General features: G+C 41.1%; 1 protein-coding gene across 1 annotated transcript in view; it reads left to right on the plus strand.

Annotated features, from left to right (window-relative positions):
- PTPRR (protein tyrosine phosphatase receptor type R) overlaps positions 1 to 19,525 on the plus strand; it is a 269,586-nt gene that overhangs the window by 18,447 nt on the left and 231,614 nt on the right. Inside the window, exon 2 of the mRNA XM_082256719.1 lies at positions 15,485 to 15,789. Within this exon, the coding sequence (XP_082112845.1) occupies positions 15,485 to 15,789 (305 nt within the window). The remainder of the gene's footprint in view (positions 1 to 15,484; positions 15,790 to 19,525) is intronic.

Below are 19,525 nucleotides of genomic sequence, written 5' to 3' on the forward strand. Positions count from 1 at the left end.
CCGCCGGGCTATTGCTCCCAATGAAGACAGAATGGCGGTCTGCCATTGTAAACATGACAGACCGCTGTTCTGTCAGCAATGAACACAGGGCTCCTGTGTTCCTCCTATTTAGAAACACAGGTCCCTGTGTTCATTCCATGAGCATATTCCCCACACAGTTAGAATACACCCCCTAGGGACACATTTAACCCTTTGATCGCCTAACCCCCTAACCCACTTCTTCTGCATGTTTGAAGCTGTGCCATAGCTTTTTGCACCAACCAAGACACTACTATTTTCTTTCTGTTAAAGAGGTTGTAAACCATTACATATACCCAATGAAGTAACTAGCTTCACTTCATTGCATTATTTATCTACAACCCTCTCTCCTTTACAGCCTTCTAAAACATACAGATCAAAAGCTTTTCCTCAGATCCAGAAGGCAGGGGGTGGGGATCTGACATCACACAATGCACTGCATTAAGTACAGAGCTCAGTGTAATGAGTGGAGGGGTTGGACACACCCCCTATAGGCAGACTTAAAGAGAAACATAGATAGCTGAGGCTGTCAATCACCTGCTGTGTGCTGGAGGGGGGCAGGGCCATCACTCGAGATTGTCTGGTGTCAACTCATGCAGAGAGATGGGACCCATGCAGATAGCAGAGGAAGGAGACCGTAGAGAAAAATGACAAATTGTGCTTTTGATTGAGGCAAGTACACACTAGAGAAGCAAAAGCTTCATTCATTTTTCATATCTAAGGTTTACAACAACTTTAAGAGGCCTGTCACTGTCACTGCTGTAGTGGAGGTATACCGCGTTGTTGACATAAATAGAGCATTGTGAGGCATTTATTTGCTGTCTCCATATTGGCAGCAGTCCTGTGTTTTTGAAAGTAGGATTTAGAAGACCTATCACTATTGCATTGCATAGTACAAACAGTTAATCTTGCTTTTTTAAAGCTATGCAAAATGGGAGAGGGAAGTGCAGGGAGAGAGAATGATAGGGCTTGTATTATTAAACAAATAGAGGATGTTCACCTAACAAATTGAATGTTCACTTTGTCATGTCAATGTCAGTGAATAAGGTGACATTGTGTTAACTTTGAATACCTAATCATGTGCTAGCAAAAATCCTGTTTTTTTCTGTTTCCCCGTTTGGTATTCACCCTATTTACTAACACACAATTTCCAAAGTGGACACTATGTTAGGAAAACTGCTTTCACCCCTTTAGAGCTCTTTCAGCCAAGCATTCTGTCTGTCCATTTTTTATATGGATCCATGAGAATGCAATGTATCGGTATGGATGGTCTACATCTGCCAACATTCAAGTTTGTTTAGGTCTACAAATTGAAACAGAAGGGGTTTTCGAAAGGGATGCGAAGTGGACAAATCGGAGTAGCACTGATGTGAACATTCATATCCTTCTGCAAATAGAGGCTGCAGGGATTCCATTTTTACTTCCATTACAAGATGGAGGAAAAAGATTGGAACAGATGCATATGTTACAAAAATGACATCCATCCCCTTCTGATCTGACTCAACAGGGGATCTATATTTGATCTATTTTTGATGCACAACTCAGGGGAACAGACTTGCTAAGGGACCTTAGTATATCAACTCCATAGTTCCACGAAAAGACTTAACAATCTGGCCATTATATGAATATTAGAGTCATATTTAGTGCTGACTCAACAGGGCATCTATATTTGATCTATTTTTGATGCGCAACTCAGAACACACTTGCTAAGGGACCTAAGTAAATCAACCCCATAGTTCCACGAAAAGACTTAACAATCTGGCCATTATATGAATATTAGAGTCATATTTTGAAATGAGTAGCAAGAGAAGTTTCTTCTTGAGATACTTTTGACCATGAGGCCCTCTAAGAGAAAGGAAGACAAAGAAAGAGAGAGAGGGAAAATATGTTTATGGCTAATGAGTATCATTTTCGTTCCACAACATACTGACATGTCAGATGTTATACAATGAATGAATGTTTTGTATTGTAAAAAGTCACATCAAACGTTCCTTTGAATGAGTGTTTCAAGCTGAAATAAAACATATCTAAAATATACTGAAGGATACAGACTGCTTCCTAAAGCAGTTCCAAATGTTAAGTGAACTCACGGTATCTGTCATTTATTTTCCAGCCTGGATTCACTAAAGGTTGAAATTTTGCCGAAAGGACAATACATCTCTGTGTCAGCTAAAGATGTTTTAACATTTGTATCCTCACACAACCTACACTTTAACTTTGCAATGGTGACATAATCTAATAATGGCTGCCCCGAGTGTTAAAAGAAACAGAAAAAAAATGGTTATGGATGCTTATTTCTGTTCTCAAAGCAAAAGGAAGTAAGAATCGGCTTCATTCCACACACACCTAGAAGAGGCAGACATTCCCTAGAATCAGCCAGGTGCCTATGGTAATTGAATTTCAAATATAACATAATCAGCAACTAATTCCTATTTGACCATAATATACAGTTATATTCAAAGCAAGCTGTACATGATAAGCGTCACAGTTGTTGGTGACTCTGAACTGAACTGTCAAGCCATCAAATGGATGGTGTCATAGCTGATCACACGTGTAGCACCATGCAACTGCAGATGAAAAATGAGGCTAAGATGGCAGCTTCCTTGGCTATAAAAAAAAAGAGGTTTTAGTTTAAACGCTTAAAGACTTCCCCATGCAGACATACTATGGCAGGACAGCCCTCCTGCGTGAAATTACACACCTGTACGTGATTTTGTGCAACGGATCTAGGGCGTGCCATTCTGTGAGAAGAGAAGACAGACATCTTGTGTTTTTGCTAAGCAGAAACACTGATCTCTTTTTTTCCCCCAGTTAAAGCATCCCTCACACAATTAGAAAGCACTCCCTAGGAGCACGCTTAACCCTTTGATCGCCCCTGATGTTGACCCCATTCCCTGCCAGTGTCATAAGTACAGTGACAGTGCATTTTTTTTTTAGAACTGATCACTGTATTGGTGTTACGGGTCCCCAAAATGTGTCAAAAGTGTCAGTAAGGTGTCTAATTTGTCCACTGCAATGTCACAGTCGTCCCACTAAAAATCGCTGATCGCCAACATTACTAGTCAAAAATAAATAAATAAAAATTTAATAAATATATCCTATAGTTTGTAGACGCGGTAACTTTTGCGCAAACCTATCAATATACACTTATTGGGATTTTTTAACCAGTAATATGTAGCAGAATACTTATTGGCCCAAATTAATGAAGAAATTTGATTTTCTCTATCGTTCATCGACAGACGCAGCTCCATATCTTCTTAGACCATATGATCCTCCAATCAGGAATAGGCACTAGGCAGGAAAAAGCGTTACCACGCCTATGTGGGCTGTCCCTGCAGGCATAACCCCACACACTCTGCTATAGCAGCCAGTTTGTTTCTGCCTAGTTTAGGAATAGGCCCTAGTTCCCTGCTGTGACTTCGGTCTTAGCTATAATAGGGAAAGTTATTTTGTGAATTTTTATTTTCACTTGATTTGAAGGCTCTGAACCACTTCGTGCAGGTACAGAGGTTTTGCACGGAATCCATTAGAATGGTAGCGATCTTCTATTGAGAGCAGGCTCTCAATGGTTGACCTGACGATTACTGTCAGCTCCCTGCAGGAGTTCGGGTGGACCATCAATTTCAAGAAATCCGTCCTGATACCTTCCTTGACACTGGCTTATCTGGGCCTGACTTTGGATTCAGCCTTGGCGATGGTCTTTCTTCCCCCGGACAAGCTGCAGAAGTTGCAGGGGGCGATCCGGTTGTTATTGGCAAACAATCTGTCCTCTCTGTGAACTTGCATGCGGGCCTTGAGTCTGATGGTATCAACCTTCGAGGCAGTTCTGTTTGCTCAGTTCCACACCAGACCTTTACAAAGAGAAATTCTGGTCAAATGGAACAAGGATCCAAAGTCTTTAGACAATTTGATTCGGTTGAGCCACAACACCAGATCTGCTCTGTTATGGTGGCCAAGAGTGTCTTGGCGGCCAGGGAGGTGGCCGAAATTTTGGCCTGGGGGCGGAACAGTTTGTCCTAACCCTCTCTGTGTAATGTTCCGGTACCTTTGGTACCCTAATTACTCTTTTCATAAGTGTATGCGCCCCACCATTCTCTTTTGGAAAGGTGCGCATACACCTTTAAGACTGAAGCTGTCATCACTCAGCGCCGGACTGGATGGCTATTTAGATCGCCGGCTCTCACTCACATGTGTTCGTTCAAACACCCTTGTTACCTAGATGCTAACTTAGCTTGAAGCTCTCGTGCTTGCAAGCAGACCTCGCTGACGGAACCACGCTGCGCTGATCCCTGTATCCCGCTACTGGATCATCCGCTCTTCTTGAACCACCCCTTGGCTATATTGCTATTAGTGTTAAGTACCCCGCAGGGGAAGCCTCTATAAACTTTATACTTAAGCTTACACTATCTAGCTCTGCATAGTAAGGACTGTTATCACATCTGCATGTCTAGATTGCTAGCTCTTGAGACTACTGCTAACTATTCCTGCACTGGGTTGATCTCTCTTGTATGTCCACCTGCTACTCTGTCATCTGCTACCATACATGATTGCTAAACCTGTCTGCATCCATCTGCTACTATCTTTCCTTCAAGTGTCTATCCTCTACCATCTCCACCCAACCTGTCTCTTCAGTCTAAACATCACTGTGTTACTATATACATAAAGTCACTCTAGGAACCATCTTGTAGAGTGTGTGTATTTACTGGCTGAATTAAGACCTTCCACACATGATGAGTCATTGAGGGTTGGGAATGGTATCTCAGCGTTTCTCTTACATGACTACTGAAGTAGAATATTTCTGCAGCTGAAAATCCACACCATACATGAAACGCAGGAGCGTTACAGATTGAACGAACCAACAAATGGATTCAGCAGAAATAACCACTCAGGTGACACAATTAAAAGAGCAAGTAACTGCATTAATACACGCACTTGCTGAATTAAAAGCAGACAATCAGGCTCTGTCGCAGCAGGTAATTAGACTGACACAACTTACCTCTGCTCAGTCCCCTGAACCCAAGATAAATCCCCCTTTGGTATTTACAGGCGATCGCAAAAAATTTCGTGAATTTAAAAACGCATGTGAGTTACTTTTTTTGCTAAAACCTCGTACCTACCTTACTGATCACATTAAGGTTTGTACTATTATTTCTTACCTAACAGGCGATCCTCGAGCCTGGGCAGACTCTCTTTTTGAGAAAAACGACCAGCTTCTCAACTCCTATGCCTTGTTCCTAGCAGAACTCACTAGCCTATATGATGATCCCAATAGAGTACTGCCGATCTTCAATTAAGATCCTTGAAACAAGGTAGGAGGCCTGTAAAAGACTTTGTCGCGGAATTCAAGAGATGGACCCTTGATTCAGAATGGAATGATGCATCTCTGAAAACCCAATTTAGGCTTGGCCTATCAGAAGCCGTTAAAGACGAGCTCGCCCGAGCGGATCTGCCAAAAACCCTGGATGCATTAATACAACTCAGTATTACCATAGATAGAAGACTACGAGAAAGAAAGGCTGAGAGAATGGGAATGCCATTATCCAGTTCCTCTCGGATTCCGGCCGTTGACCCCATTCCTATGGAGGTAGGAGCCATACGCCCACCTCTATCAACTATGGAAAGAGCCAAAAGACGATATGAAAATCTCTCCTTGTACTGTGCATCCCCGGATCACAAGATAAACGTCTGTCCCCTAGTCAACAAAAAGAAGGGTGAGTGTTCACATGTCCTCCTAGGGGGATTGACAACTTCAATCACTAACCCTTACATTTCTGTTTGTTTGACATTACAGTGGGACCAGAACAGGATTACTACTAAGGCCATGATTGACACAGGATCTTGTGGAAATTATATTGATATATGTTTTGCTGCTTTAAATAAAATTCCTATTATTTCTAAACTTAAACCTGTCTCAGTAAGTCTTATTACCGGTGTTCCGTTATCCTCTGGTCCGATCACCGATCAGACACAAGCACTTCTAGTCACTACTAACGAGTCTCATAGGGAGACCACTACCTTCGATCTAATACCTTCACCCCACTTTCCCATTGTGTTGGGACTTCCCTGGTTACACACACATCAACCAACCATAGATTGGAAGGTACGAACCCTGACCTTCCTCTCTTGCTATTGCGAGGATACGTGTAACCTCCCGTCTTCCGGGAAGATCCTGTCTGTGGTGACAGATGAGATTGCACCACTATGTTATCAGGATCTCTCTGAGGTTTTTCTTGAGAAAAATGCTCAAGCACTACCTCCCCATCGAGACTATGATTGTAGCATTGATCTACTCCCAAATAGCAAATTGCCGTTCGGTCATGTTTACCCTCTTTCACAGGATGAACTTTCCCATCTCAAAAACTATTTGGATGAGAATTTGGAAAAAGGTTTTATTAGACCTTCCACTTCTTCCACAGCAGCAGGACTCTTTTTTGTCCGCAATAAGGACTCAAGTCTCAGGCCTATCATCGACTACAGGCAATTGAATGCTATCACAATAAAAGATCGCTATCCACTACCGCTTATCCCTGAGCTCATTGAGCAGGTGCGTGGAGCTACCTATTTTTCAAAATTGGACCTGAAAGGAGCATACAATCTCATTCGAATCCGTGATGGACACGAGTGGAAGACTGCATTCAGAACCAGATACGGATTGTTCGAATATCTTGTGATGCCATTCGGGCTATGCAACGCCCCTGCAGTTTTCCAACGATTTATAAACAATATTTTCAGAGACTTACTAGATGTCTGTGTTGTGGTATATCTGGACGATATACTTATATATTCACGATCCCTGTCTGAACACGTAAGACATGTAAGACTTGTATTATCGAGATTGCTTGCACATAACCTTTATGTGAAACTGAAGAAATGCTTGTTTCATAAAGAGGAGGTACTCTTTCTAGGCTACATCATATCCAAAACAGGAATCGAGATGGACATGAGTAAGATATCCTGCATTCAGGATTGGCCTACACCAACCACACGCAAGGCGCTACAGCGATTCCTTGGATTTTCAAATTTCTACAGGAAGTTCATTAAAAACTTCTCTGCTATTGTGAGACCCCTCACACAGCTCACTAGCATAAAAAAAACATTCAAATGGTCAGATGAAGCAAATAAAGCTTTTCACTTGTTAAAGACAAGATTTACTTCTGCTCCCATATTACGCCATCCAGACCCATCCCTCCAATACATTCTAGAGGTAGATGCGTCAAACATGGCAGTAGGAGCAATACTCTCCCAACGACCAACCCATACTTCACCACTTCATCCAGTTGCCTTTTTTTCTAAATCCCTAAGCAGTCCCGAGATAAATTACCCCGTGGGTGAAAAGGAACTGCTTGCTATAAAATTGGCTCTGGAGAATTGGCGACATCTACTCGAAGGCACCCAATTACCAATAATTATATACACGGACCATAAAAACCTCCAATATCTTCAGACTAGCAAAACTCTCTCGCATCGACAGGTACGATGGTCACTATTCTTTCTAAGGTTTAACTTCCTAGTGACCTACACACCTGCAGATAAGAACAAAAAAGCGGATGCACTATCACGACTAACTGAAGAAAACTACTTTGAAATCCCTTCCGTTCCTATAATACCTCACAAACGCATTATTGGAGTTGTTCGTTCCTTGAAGGAAGAGGTTTTGCATGGTATAAGTTTGGATTCACCCCCACCACAACTAAATACTGATGCAGAAGGCTTCCTCTACTACATCGACAAACTTTACATACCACCTACCCTACGCACCAAAATCTTGGAATTATCGCATGATGTGCCTATGGCAGGACATATGGGTATGACAAAGACTCTTAATTTGATTTCCCGGCAATTCTGGTGGCCTGACATGAAAACATCTATACAAAAATTCGTATCTTCATGCAATGTCTGTGCCAGGTCCAAAATTGACACTACGAGACCATCCGGTCTACTATGCAGTCTACCAATACCCCAAACTCCATGGGAAGTTGTGTCCTTGGACTTCATCGTAGAATTGCCTCCTTCAAAAGGATTTAATACCATCTTGGTGTCAGTGGACCATCTGACAAAGATGGCACATTTCATTGCTATTCGCAGACTACCTTCGTCCAAACAAACGGCAGAACTCCTGATGAAACATGTCTTTAGATTGCATGGCATCCCAAAAACTCTTCTGTCTGACCGTGGATCCCAATTTATTTCTAAGTTCTGGCAAGAACTATGTCACATACTACGGATCGAGCGGAAGCTCACTTCTCCTTACCATCCGCAGACCAACGGACAGACTGAAAGAGTCAACCAATGCATTGAGCAGTATTTATGTTGTTACACTTTTTACCAACAGGATGATTGGGTGGATCTTCTCCCTCTGGCAGAATTTGCCTACAACAACGCAACCCACAGTACAACCAAGCAGAGTCCGTTCTACTTGAACTATGGGTTTCATCCCTCTATTCTTTCACCACGCATCCTTCCTTCAAATAACCCAGTGGCCTCAGACTATCTTACCCAAATAAAGGATTCTCTGGGTTTACTAAATACTACCATTACACACGCTCATAGTCAACAAAAGAAGTACTATGATCTTCGCAGAAGACCTTCTCCACAGTACACTATCGGGGACCTCGTTTGGCTCTCAACAAAAAATTTGAGACTGAAGATCCCTAGCAAAAAGCTTGGACCTCTGTTCTTGGGACCTTTCCCAATCAAGAAACTTATTGGAAAAGCTGCAGTTCAGCTTACATTGCCAATAGACCTAAAGATACATCCCATTTTCCATGTGTCGCTACTGAAGCCCCATGTTCCGGACCAAGGAATAAGGCCTAATATTCCACCTCCGCCTCCTGTACAAGTTGAAGGTGGAGAAGAATACGGGATAAAAGAGATTCTGGATTCTCGTATCTACAGAAGAAGACTTCAGTACTTGGTTAGATGGAAGAACTATGGGCCCCAAGACGACACCTGGCTAAACACCTCTGACATACATGCCCCTAGATTAATCCGCAATTTTCATGAGAGATACCCAGACAAACCAGCTCCAGAGGCCTTCAGGAGCCGGCCTTAAAGGGGGGGTACTGTAATGTTCCGGTACCTTTGGTACCCTAATTACTCTTTTCATAAGTGTATGCGCCCCACCATTCTCTTTTGGAAAGGTGCGCATACACCTTTAAGACTGAAGCTGTCATCACTCAGCGCCGGACTGGATGGCTATTTAGATCGCCGGCTCTCACTCACATGTGTTCGTTCAAACACCCTTGTTACCTAGATGCTAACTTAGCTTGAAGCTCTCGTGCTTGCAAGCAGACCTCGCTGACGGAACCACGCTGCGCTGATCCCTGTATCCCGCTACTGGATCATCCGCTCTTCTTGAACCACCCCTTGGCTATATTGCTATTAGTGTTAAGTACCCCGCAGGGGAAACCTCTATAAACTTTATACTTAAGCTTACACTATCTAGCTCTGCATAGTAAGGACTGTTATCACATATGCATGTCTAGATTGCTAGCTCTTGAGACTACTGCTAACTATTCCTGCACTGGGTTGATCTCTCTTGTATGTCCACCTGCTACTCTGTCATCTGCTACCATACATGATTGCTAAACCTGTCTGCATCCATCTGCTACTATCTTTCCTTCAAGTGTCTATCCTCTACCATCTCCACCCAACCTGTCTCTTCAGTCTAAACATCACTGTGTTACTATATACATAAAGTCACTCCGTTCGGACCCGGAAGTGAGGAGAGGAGGAATAAAGCAGAAATTAAGGTATGTAAAAGAGGATTACATAGATCTATGTATTCCAACCTATTAAAAATGGGTGGAACTCCGCTTTAAGGTGGTTTCTGATTTTCATTTGAATGAAGACATTGTGCTGCCCAAGCCCAAGCATCCTAAGGAAATTGCCTTGCATTGTTTGGATGTGATTTGAGCGATCAGGGTTTACCTTGCGGTTACTGAGTCTTTTAGAAAGTCAGATGCTCTTTTTGTCCTTACTGAGGGATCTCGTAAGTGATTGGCTGCATCTGCTGCGACCATTTCCAGGTGGATCAGGCAGACGGTTGTTCAGGCTTATTCGCTGAAGGGTCAGGTTCCTCCTTTCCCAGTGAAGGCGCATTCTACTAGAGCGCTAAGTGCCTCTTAGGCTTTTCGCCATTAGGTGTCAGTGATGCAAGTTTTCAAAGCGGCAACTTGGTCTTCTGTGCAAATGTTCACAAAATTCTACAAAGTTGATGTGTTTGCAAGGTTTTGCAGGCTGCTGTTTAAAGAGAATCTTTTTTGTTCTCTTTGAGGGCATATGTTTTTGGTAGGTGGGCTCCAGTTGTTTTCTGGTTGAGCTCCATATTACCTGGTTGGCTAGGTTTAGCCTTTGTGGAGTTACTTTCTTCTTGCGTTGTTTCCCACCCCTCATAGAAATACTGCTTTGGGACATCCCAATGGTCTAAGAAGATATGGTGCTGCGTCTGTCGATTAATGATAGAGAAAACTGGATTTTTGTACTTACCGTAAAATCCTTTTCTCTGAAGTTTATAGACAGACGCAGCACCCACCCCGCTACTTCTGAGTGAATGTTTTTTTTTTGTCTTCTAAACTTTGCTTGCAATGAAACTGGCCGCTGTAGCAGAGTGTGTTGGGTTATGCCGGCAGGGACAGCCCCCATAGGCGTGGTAAAGCTTTTTCCTGCCTAGTGCCTATTCCTGATTGGAGGAGCATAACCCAATGATCTAAGAAGATATGGAGCTGCGTCTGTCGATAAACTTTTAAAAAAGATTTTATGGTTAGTACAAAAATCCAGTGTTATCGATAAAATGTTGTTACATTTTTTTTTATCAAAATTGTTGGTCTTTTTTTGTTTATAGAGCAAAAAATAAGAAAGCGCAGGGTTTATCAAATACCTTCAAAAGAAGGCTCTATTTGTGGGAAAAAAAGGACATCAATTTTATTTGGGTATGTTTAGGTCCATCCGACGTCACCAGGTTGCACTTCAGTCTGTTCAGGAGTTTAGTGATGCCCTGGTCCAGATCTTGGAGGAAATACCCCAGGACACCATCCGTCGTCCTATTAGGAGCATGCCCCAATATTGTCAGACATGCATACAAGCACGTGGGGGCCATACAAACTACTGAGTACCATTTTAAGTTGCTGCAATGAAATTTCAGCAAAATGGAATAGCCTGCTGCTTCACTTTTTCACTTTGATTTTCGAAGTGTCTTAGAATTCATTCCTCTGTAGGTTGATAATTTTCATTTCCATCAAACAATGTGGCATCCTTTCATTCCCAACACATTACCCAGTCCATATCAGTATAGATATCCAGCATGATATGTTTTTGAATTGAGGTCTGATGTGTTTTCAAAGTGTTCCTTTAATTTTATTGAGCAGTGTATTTACCCCGTGCAACCTCATCTTTTACACTTTACCAAAAATTGAGTAATATATTGTGTTTGTATGCCCCAAAATAATTAGGTTTGTAAATTTTACTAACGTTTTTGCACTTGATAACCCCTTGCAGTGATTTTGTGAGATATAAAAATTTGGATCTACCAGTATCTTATTCTTTAGTGTCTCTGCTTTCAGAATATATATATAGTGTTTTAGGGGGGGTCTTCTGGCCTAAAATTATTTTTTTAAACACGTGAAAACAAATGCTAGAAAGGCTCTGGCAACGAAAAAGGGTTAAAAAATACTAAAATACAAGCATACATACATTGCTCATTGAAACATCAAAATAATGGATACTTTGCAAAATGATAAAATGACACGTTTATATCCTGTACGCAAGTAAATTTTGTAGGATGTGCTTTCAAGTAATGTAGTCCAATAAAAACATTCATTTATTAGGAAGACTCTAAAGCATCTCTAATTTGTATCATTAAGTCAGCATCTTATTAGGTTTGTTGATTTGTTATTTAATTTTAGTGCTGTCCTGTAGCTCTTTTATATTACAGTAATATTTTGTACCAATCCCTTGCATGCTTTATCTTTGCATGTAAGGGAGATTGAAACGTGATGATATTTAAGCAGTAGCTTATTTGGGTCATTGTCTCATTAATTCTTTTTATGATTGCTGAGGATACAAAGTATACCACGATTTCACCATAAAATTGTTAATTATAAAAACTCATCTTACACATATTTGTTTATTTTCTGTTATCATTTACACTTTCAGTGGCTTACTAATAACAAATATGTTTAAAAAAGTTATATTAGTCAAGAAAATAAAAGGAGGCATAATGGGATTTATTGTTTTAGGGTAAGTGGGTGGATAGTACAGTACAGGTTTTGTTCTAAGCTATGAATTGCTTCTCAGTACATCTCACACAATCATATTACCCATCAGCGATAATCAATTTACACCTGTTTACTTTAGAAGATGCAATTATCCTGCCCAACAGATCATGTGGAAAATAACCCAGAGGAGTTTTTGAAGTTTTTGTATTCATTTTTAAAAGATGTTTTCAATGTTGTGTCTGACAGATGGCAAAAAAAAAAACAAGAAAATAAAAATGATGTCAAAGGCTTTCAGCTGCATATTAGAAGCATGAGATCCATAGTTCTGCCATATCCAGATGATAACATCTTTTCCTATCAAAGTGACAGGGACACTGGGCTTACCACTGTGCAGAAGCAGTATTTTTTCTCTGATACAAAACTGAAGGAGCAAAACAACATGTATATCATAGGCATGGTTTTCTGCATGCAGATAGGCCATTACCTAATTTGGCAGGGCTGCATAGGGGTTGATTTACTAAAACAGCAAAGAAACCAATTAACTTCCAGGTTTGCATTTTTGTCAAAGCTTAAAGTGGTTGTAAACCTCAGACATGAAATATGAACAATGTATATCCTCTATAGTGAGCACTTCTCTCAATTAAGAGCTCTAAGTGTAATTTCTGTCGGCTGCTTCGTTCCCCTATAAGCATGAATCACTTCTGACAAGTTTTCCTGACACCAAGAGTAAAATGTTGACGGGAGAGATCTCCAGCTGATTGACAGCCTCAGCTCTGTTCCTGTGTGCTGTGTGACGAGGCGGGGGTGTCCCGACACCCCCTCCAATAAGCTCTCAGAGGTCTCTTCACTGAATCCTGCAGAGTGGAACTTCAGCTCTCCCCCTTTTTCCAGCAGCTCAGACATGCTTTATAAATTCTGGACTTTGAACAAATGTAGAGAAGAGAAGACTGCAGATAAATAGGTATAAGGTATGTGGGAGGATATGTTTAATCCCTGTGTATCACCTGAGACTAAGTCACTTCACTGGGTATATCTAAGGGTTTACAACAACTTTTATTGAACAAACTAAAGTTAGAAGCTGATTGCCTACCATACACAGCTGCATCAGTTATTTACACTCTCAATTCTTAGTAAATCAACCCCATAGCCTCCTGCAAGTCACATTTTTAACTCTATAAACTCTATACTGCCACCTTGCCTGCCAATGTGGCTAGAGTCTCATTACCTCTGGCAGTTCAATGGGTTGTCAACACTTTGACATTATAGCGCTCAGGGATGCTTTAAAAACTGAACAAATGATGCAAGATGATATTCATCAGACCTCTGCCAAAATGGAAAAATCTACCGCCAAAGCTGCCCTCACGAGAAAAACAATAAACAAAAGAGAAGGGCAGTTAAATTAAGGTAGCAGGATTCCCAGCCCTTTGCTGGATGTGGGTCCACCATGGTTACCACTAGCGACAACAGCACATTTAAGCATGTTCTCCAAATGTGAGCACTGAGACAGTAAATAGTCCAGCATCTTGGGTTTTTATATTTATTTAGGAACTTGGATGGGAGAAGGGATGAGTGGGATACTCCTCTGGCTCAACTATGCACAAAAGAATGGGACACTGCGAAAATGCCTCCTGGCGCTGACTTGACGCTGGCTGGATGCCGGTCAACGTCGGTTGGTGCTTGTTAACACTGACTTGCTGTCTGGTAACTTTGAACTGACTTTGACACTACCAGATGACACAAAGTCATCTGTACTGCTTCCTTTAGCCCTCCTGGCAGAGGTAGCTACTTGTGAACACTGCTGCAATTCTCAACGCTTCAGGGCCCACACCGACACCCTCTTTACACTGACTTCTCTTCAGGGCATAAACTCAGGCACCCCCTTTCTAAGCCTTTTCTACTGGTTAGCTGGCTCCTGGATACCTCTGACCTTCCGGAGTGGTCCCTTATCCTAGGCAGACCCATGGGCAGTTTACAGTACTCACGACACTGCTTTCCTGGAAACTCCTGCCCCATCATCTCCGCTTGGTCCTCAGCACACTGGATCCCTCTCTGCAGCCCAGCTCAACCTTCCGTTCTCAGGCCGACTGCCTAGGACACTTTCCTCATGCTGACAGGAAGAGAGACAGCCGTCACCCTCCTCCTAGGACTCTGCTTCCCGCCAAAGACACCCTGTCCTGTCATGTGCTCCCCTCAGACTTATACCCCATCCCAGGATGCATTGCGACATATTCTGCCCTCTGGGATAGATACAAGCTCTGGTGTGCTATTGGTCAGGTTTCCTCCACTGTCCAATAAGAGCCCTTGTTGGACACATTGGGGAGACTCCCCAAGCTCAACAGGCACACCTGGAAACACATGACTTTGTCCTAGCACCTACCTAGGAGGGTGCTACATCAAAAAAGAAAAATGATGGGCCCTATCCAAACTTTTGGCCTTCAACACTCTTCTAACCTGAGAAAATGGACCAGATCCCATGCCTAAATAACAAAAAGGGAATAACACAGATTAACACAGTGGGGCTAGGGGGAGGCAGGAGTTATAAATACACACCTAATTGTAATACGGGCAGTCCCCGGGTTACAAACAAAATAGGGTCTGTAGGTTTGTTCTTAAGTCGAATTTGTTTGTAAGTCGGAAAAGGTATATTTTTTTAAGTGTAGCTCCAGCCAAAATAATATTTTTTACGTTTTTTGGATAGCATAAGGAAGGGTTAACACCCCTGTACCATTTTACTTGCTGTCTGTACCCCTGTTCATAAGATTTCACCTCACTTTCTGTCCCTATGACAACTGGATTTTGAAAATTATTGGTTGTTGTGGAAACAAGGATTGGTGATAAAGCTTCAGTGGAGACACTTTTTTCCAAGAGAACTCTTGCAGGAGTGAATTTCCCTTCCTAGGGGGAGATTTCTCCTCACTTATTGTTGTCTTCCTCCGTTTGTAAGTAGGAGTTGTTTGTAAGTCGGATGTTTATATCCCGGGGGCTGCTTGTACATTTCCTGTCTTTCTTGTTGTTCATTTTACAGCAATGTCCAACTAATCATTAAAACCTTTAGTAAATAAATATATTTTTTAAATGATCATTTTGATGTGCAGATTTTCAGCTGCTCTGCATTAAATATTTCTGTTTATTATAAAGGAAAAGATACTTTTTTCTACATTACTTGATTTTTGTTGAGTAGCGAAAGAAGAGCCAGTCTTTTTATTTCCTAAGTACAATGATATGATTTATTCTGTTTTCTACCCTAACAGAGTGCTTCTCTGGAGACAATGATCATTTCTTGGCAATCCGCGAAAGGAAGAACGGGAAGTCCAGGTTTATTTACAGTCATGTGCAAAGTATTGAGAAGAGTTTGGACCTAGAAAGACAGATAATGCCTGAACATAAGTTTCACTCTCCAGCCAACGTGAAAGGCAGTAAACTTCTTCCTGCACTTTTTATGAAATCAGCTTTCCCCCGATCATCTCACAACCAAGCCCTCAATCTGCTGGCTTCAGAGGATCGGGATGTTGAAATAGAAGATCTTCCCATTCCAGAATCCTGTGTGATTTTAGTGGTAAGTGCACTATGTGAGTAAAGACCATCATTGTCCTTTATAATGAAAAGATTAAGATTGACCAGTGTTGCTGGCTAACAACCAAGCAGATTTAGAAGGTAGCAAAGGTAAAAGAATGGACAAATCAAATTATTTTAATAGGTGATGGAAGAGGTGGACTTAATAAAGATATTTTGAAAGTAACTTACTTAACTTAACCTTCCTAGCGGTATTCCCGAGTGTGGCTTGGGGCTAGGAAGATCGCTGGATCCTGAAAGTGGGGTTACTTACCTTGTCACCGGGATCCAGCAATGTATCCCGGCGGTGTCTTGTGTCGGATCTTCCTCCCGATCCTCTGTGTGCCCCGGCTTCCGTCTCCTGCGACATGACGTTCGCAGGGGGGTGGAACCGGCGGCAAATTCAAATGTAAAACACACCAAACACACTGTTACATTGCAAAATAAAAAAAGGAAATCACATTAGTTTGCCCCCCAGTGCCCTTTCCTGCAGTTTTACTGTACTTTTTATGTGTGTATATATATACAGTATATATATATATATGTATACATACATACATACTTTAACTTATTTATAGTTTTTTATTATATTATAATTTATGATTTTGTGTTTCAAACTTTATCATACCCGAGATGTTATAAAGAAGAACGCACAGTAAAAAAAAAAAAAAATCATATGTAAATAGTTGGTTTGGGCTGCACATTCTTAAGAATTACATGCAAAATAATGGTACCCGCTTTCAGCACCTAAAATCCGAAAGAATCATACCGACAGGTTGGTTAAAGTGAACGTTCACTGATCTGTAAAAAAGCTGCGTTTACTTCCATTGTCCAATCAAGTACAAAAAAAAATTCTTTTTTATTTCCCTTGGATTTCATTGGACAGGTTAACACAGCTTAACCTTCATTTTCTAAACTCAGTGAGCATTTAAAATGAACCATTTTGAACCATCTATTCTTCTCCTAAATCTGCCACATCAACTTGAGAATTTTGCTGCATACAGTATACAGACATAAGGAATTGCATTGTTTTCAGTGGAGACCAACATAATATATAAACAATATTTTAGCGCAAAGAATGAGAAAAAAATATAAATAAATAACAAATATACAGCTGAACACAAAAGGTTAATCACCAAAACCAAAAATCAAGCTACAATACAAATAAGTGCGGCGCAATAAATTTCAACGATAGCATACAATATAAAGTGTGTCTAAAGAGTCCCATATACAAAGGAAGCTAGGATGACAAGTCAAGGAAAAGATGAATCTAGGATCCACTTCAGGTGATAGACCTTCAACTTACAGCAAGCTACTGCTCTCACCCCAAACCTAGACCTCTGTTTTACCAGCAGGTCAAATAGTCATGTCTTTACAATCAATTCGGTAGAGGAACTGCAGCTCTCCAGCAACTATCCTGCTTCCAGCACGTATGACACAGGACCAGGAATGACCTCAATCCCCCAACCGAAGCTCCCCAAAATGGGAGAACTTCTTCTACTGAGCCCAGGCTCCCCGCACCACTCCTAACCCCTCACACCATTCAACCAGCACGACTACCCACCACGCAGTGGATCCTGGATTCATATTTTCCTTCACATGTCATCCTAGCTTCCTTTGTATAAGAGACCAACATAATGCTTTGCATTGTGCTGGAATAAAGTCCTGTATGCTGGATAACTGATACCAGATAGCTTTCCCTATAGCGAGTGGACTGGCATATAAAAAATAACTCATTTTTGGAGTTTCTAAGACAGCTGACCAATGTTCAAATGCCCTTGCAGGTTGAAAAACTTACCATAATATTGCCAAAACCTCAAATCTCCAAACCACACAAATCTTCACCTCAAACCCATGCAAGCTAAAACTGAGCTATATCCTTAGTCCTAGATATTATCTTCAGAAGCAGAGTATAAGGAACAACCCAGGAACCGTGCAGTGTTCTATATGTTAGGGTGGCCCCTTACCCTTTTTTTTTTTATTTTCTTAATTTTACAAACGTTTTATTTGGAAGGTCAGATTGCAATCAAAATACAATAAAAGTACCAACCAATGAGAGACAAGACTTAACATGTAACATGATTTGTACATGATTTAACATGTACAAAGAAATATTATACAAAATATAAGAGTACATGAAAACTGGCTACAATTGACTTTTTACCGAATCAGCCCCGGAAGTTTTATGACCAGGCCATTTTTTGCGATATGACACTGCGTTACTTACTGACAATTGCGCAGTTGTGCGGCGATGTACTCAAATAAAAATGATGCCTTTTTTTCCCACAAATAGAGCTTTCTTTTGGTTGTTTTCAATCACCTCTGCGGTTTATATTTTTTGCTCTATAAACAAAAAAAGACAGACAATTTTGAAAAACAATATTTTTTACTTTCTGCTATCTAATAAGAAATGTAAAAAATCTAATTTCTTCATCAATTTAGGACAATATGTATTCTGCAACATATTTTTGGTAAAAAAAAATCCAAATAAGTGTATATTGATTGGTTTGTGCAAAAGTTACAAACTATGGGATATTTTTATGGAATTTTTATTGATTTTTTTTTACTAGTAATGGCGGCGATCAGCAAGTTATAGCTTTTACATTGCGGGGAACAAATCGGACACTTAGTTGCACTGTTTTGGGGACCAGTGACACTAATAGAGTGATCAGTGCTAAAAATATGCACTGTCATTGTACTAATGACACTGGCAGGGAAGGGGTTAACAGGGGGCAATCAAAGGGTTAAATGTGTACCTAGGGAGTGCTTTCTAACTTTGTGGGGGTGCTTGTACTGTAAGAAGACAGAGATCCCTGTTCCTTCTTAGCAAAAACACAAGGTCTCTGTCTTCTCCTGTCACAGAATGGCGATCTGCCTTGTTTACACAAACTGCCTTGTTCGGGAACGATCAGTGGGACCCGATGTCCGCCGGGACCCACTGATTGGCTCGCGCTGTGTCCAATCACAGTGGGAGCACGTTGCGGGCTGTGCATGTGCGCGCTCAAGACCCGGAGCAGAAAATCACGTACAGGTGTGTAATTTCGGCCGGCCGTGCGGTGGACAGCAAGATTGATGATGGATTAACATCAAGGGATACTGTTTTTTTTTATTTTTTTAATAAAGTATTTGTCAAAAACTTCTCCTGTTTTTATTTATGTAAATTATATTTTTTGGGGGGACCCCACGTCGTTTTTTCTTTAATTTTTTAATAGCCGAGTGCTGGCAATAGCAACTGCAAGTCATTTTAAATGGGATTTGACTTGTTTTGTTTTTTCTTTGGAAATGTAATTTTTGCTGCATCATGTTCCATATATGCTACAGATGTGCCACTTTACAGGCAGACTAAGGGGAACCCCCTAGCATTATATTTAAAAGAATTTTTCATTTTTATTGTTGCACTTTAGGCATTATTAAAATCACTGTTTCTGAAAAGAAGATAGTGTTTTTTAAAAAACGTTTTGCATTGATACATGTCCCCCAGGGCAGTACCAGGACCCCTATACCCCCTTTATGGCCAATTTCTTGCATATAAGCCTTCAAAATTAGCACTTTCGATTTTTCTTGTTCGGCTCCCATAGACTTCACTGGGATTCGCTGTTTGGGTTAGAACTTTTCCCCTGTTCGGGAGTTCTGCTGCAAACCAAACAGGGGGGTGTTCAGCCCATCTCTGGCTATTATTAAAACACAAGGGTTGGTGTAATCAGGGCTTTGAACTACATGAGTACAATGGTGTGGTCTGG

Source organism: Pelophylax lessonae, assembly GCF_965119305.1.
Source record: "Pelophylax lessonae genome assembly, chromosome: 4".
In the NCBI taxonomy this organism is placed as follows: domain Eukaryota; kingdom Metazoa; phylum Chordata; class Amphibia; order Anura; family Ranidae; genus Pelophylax; species Pelophylax lessonae.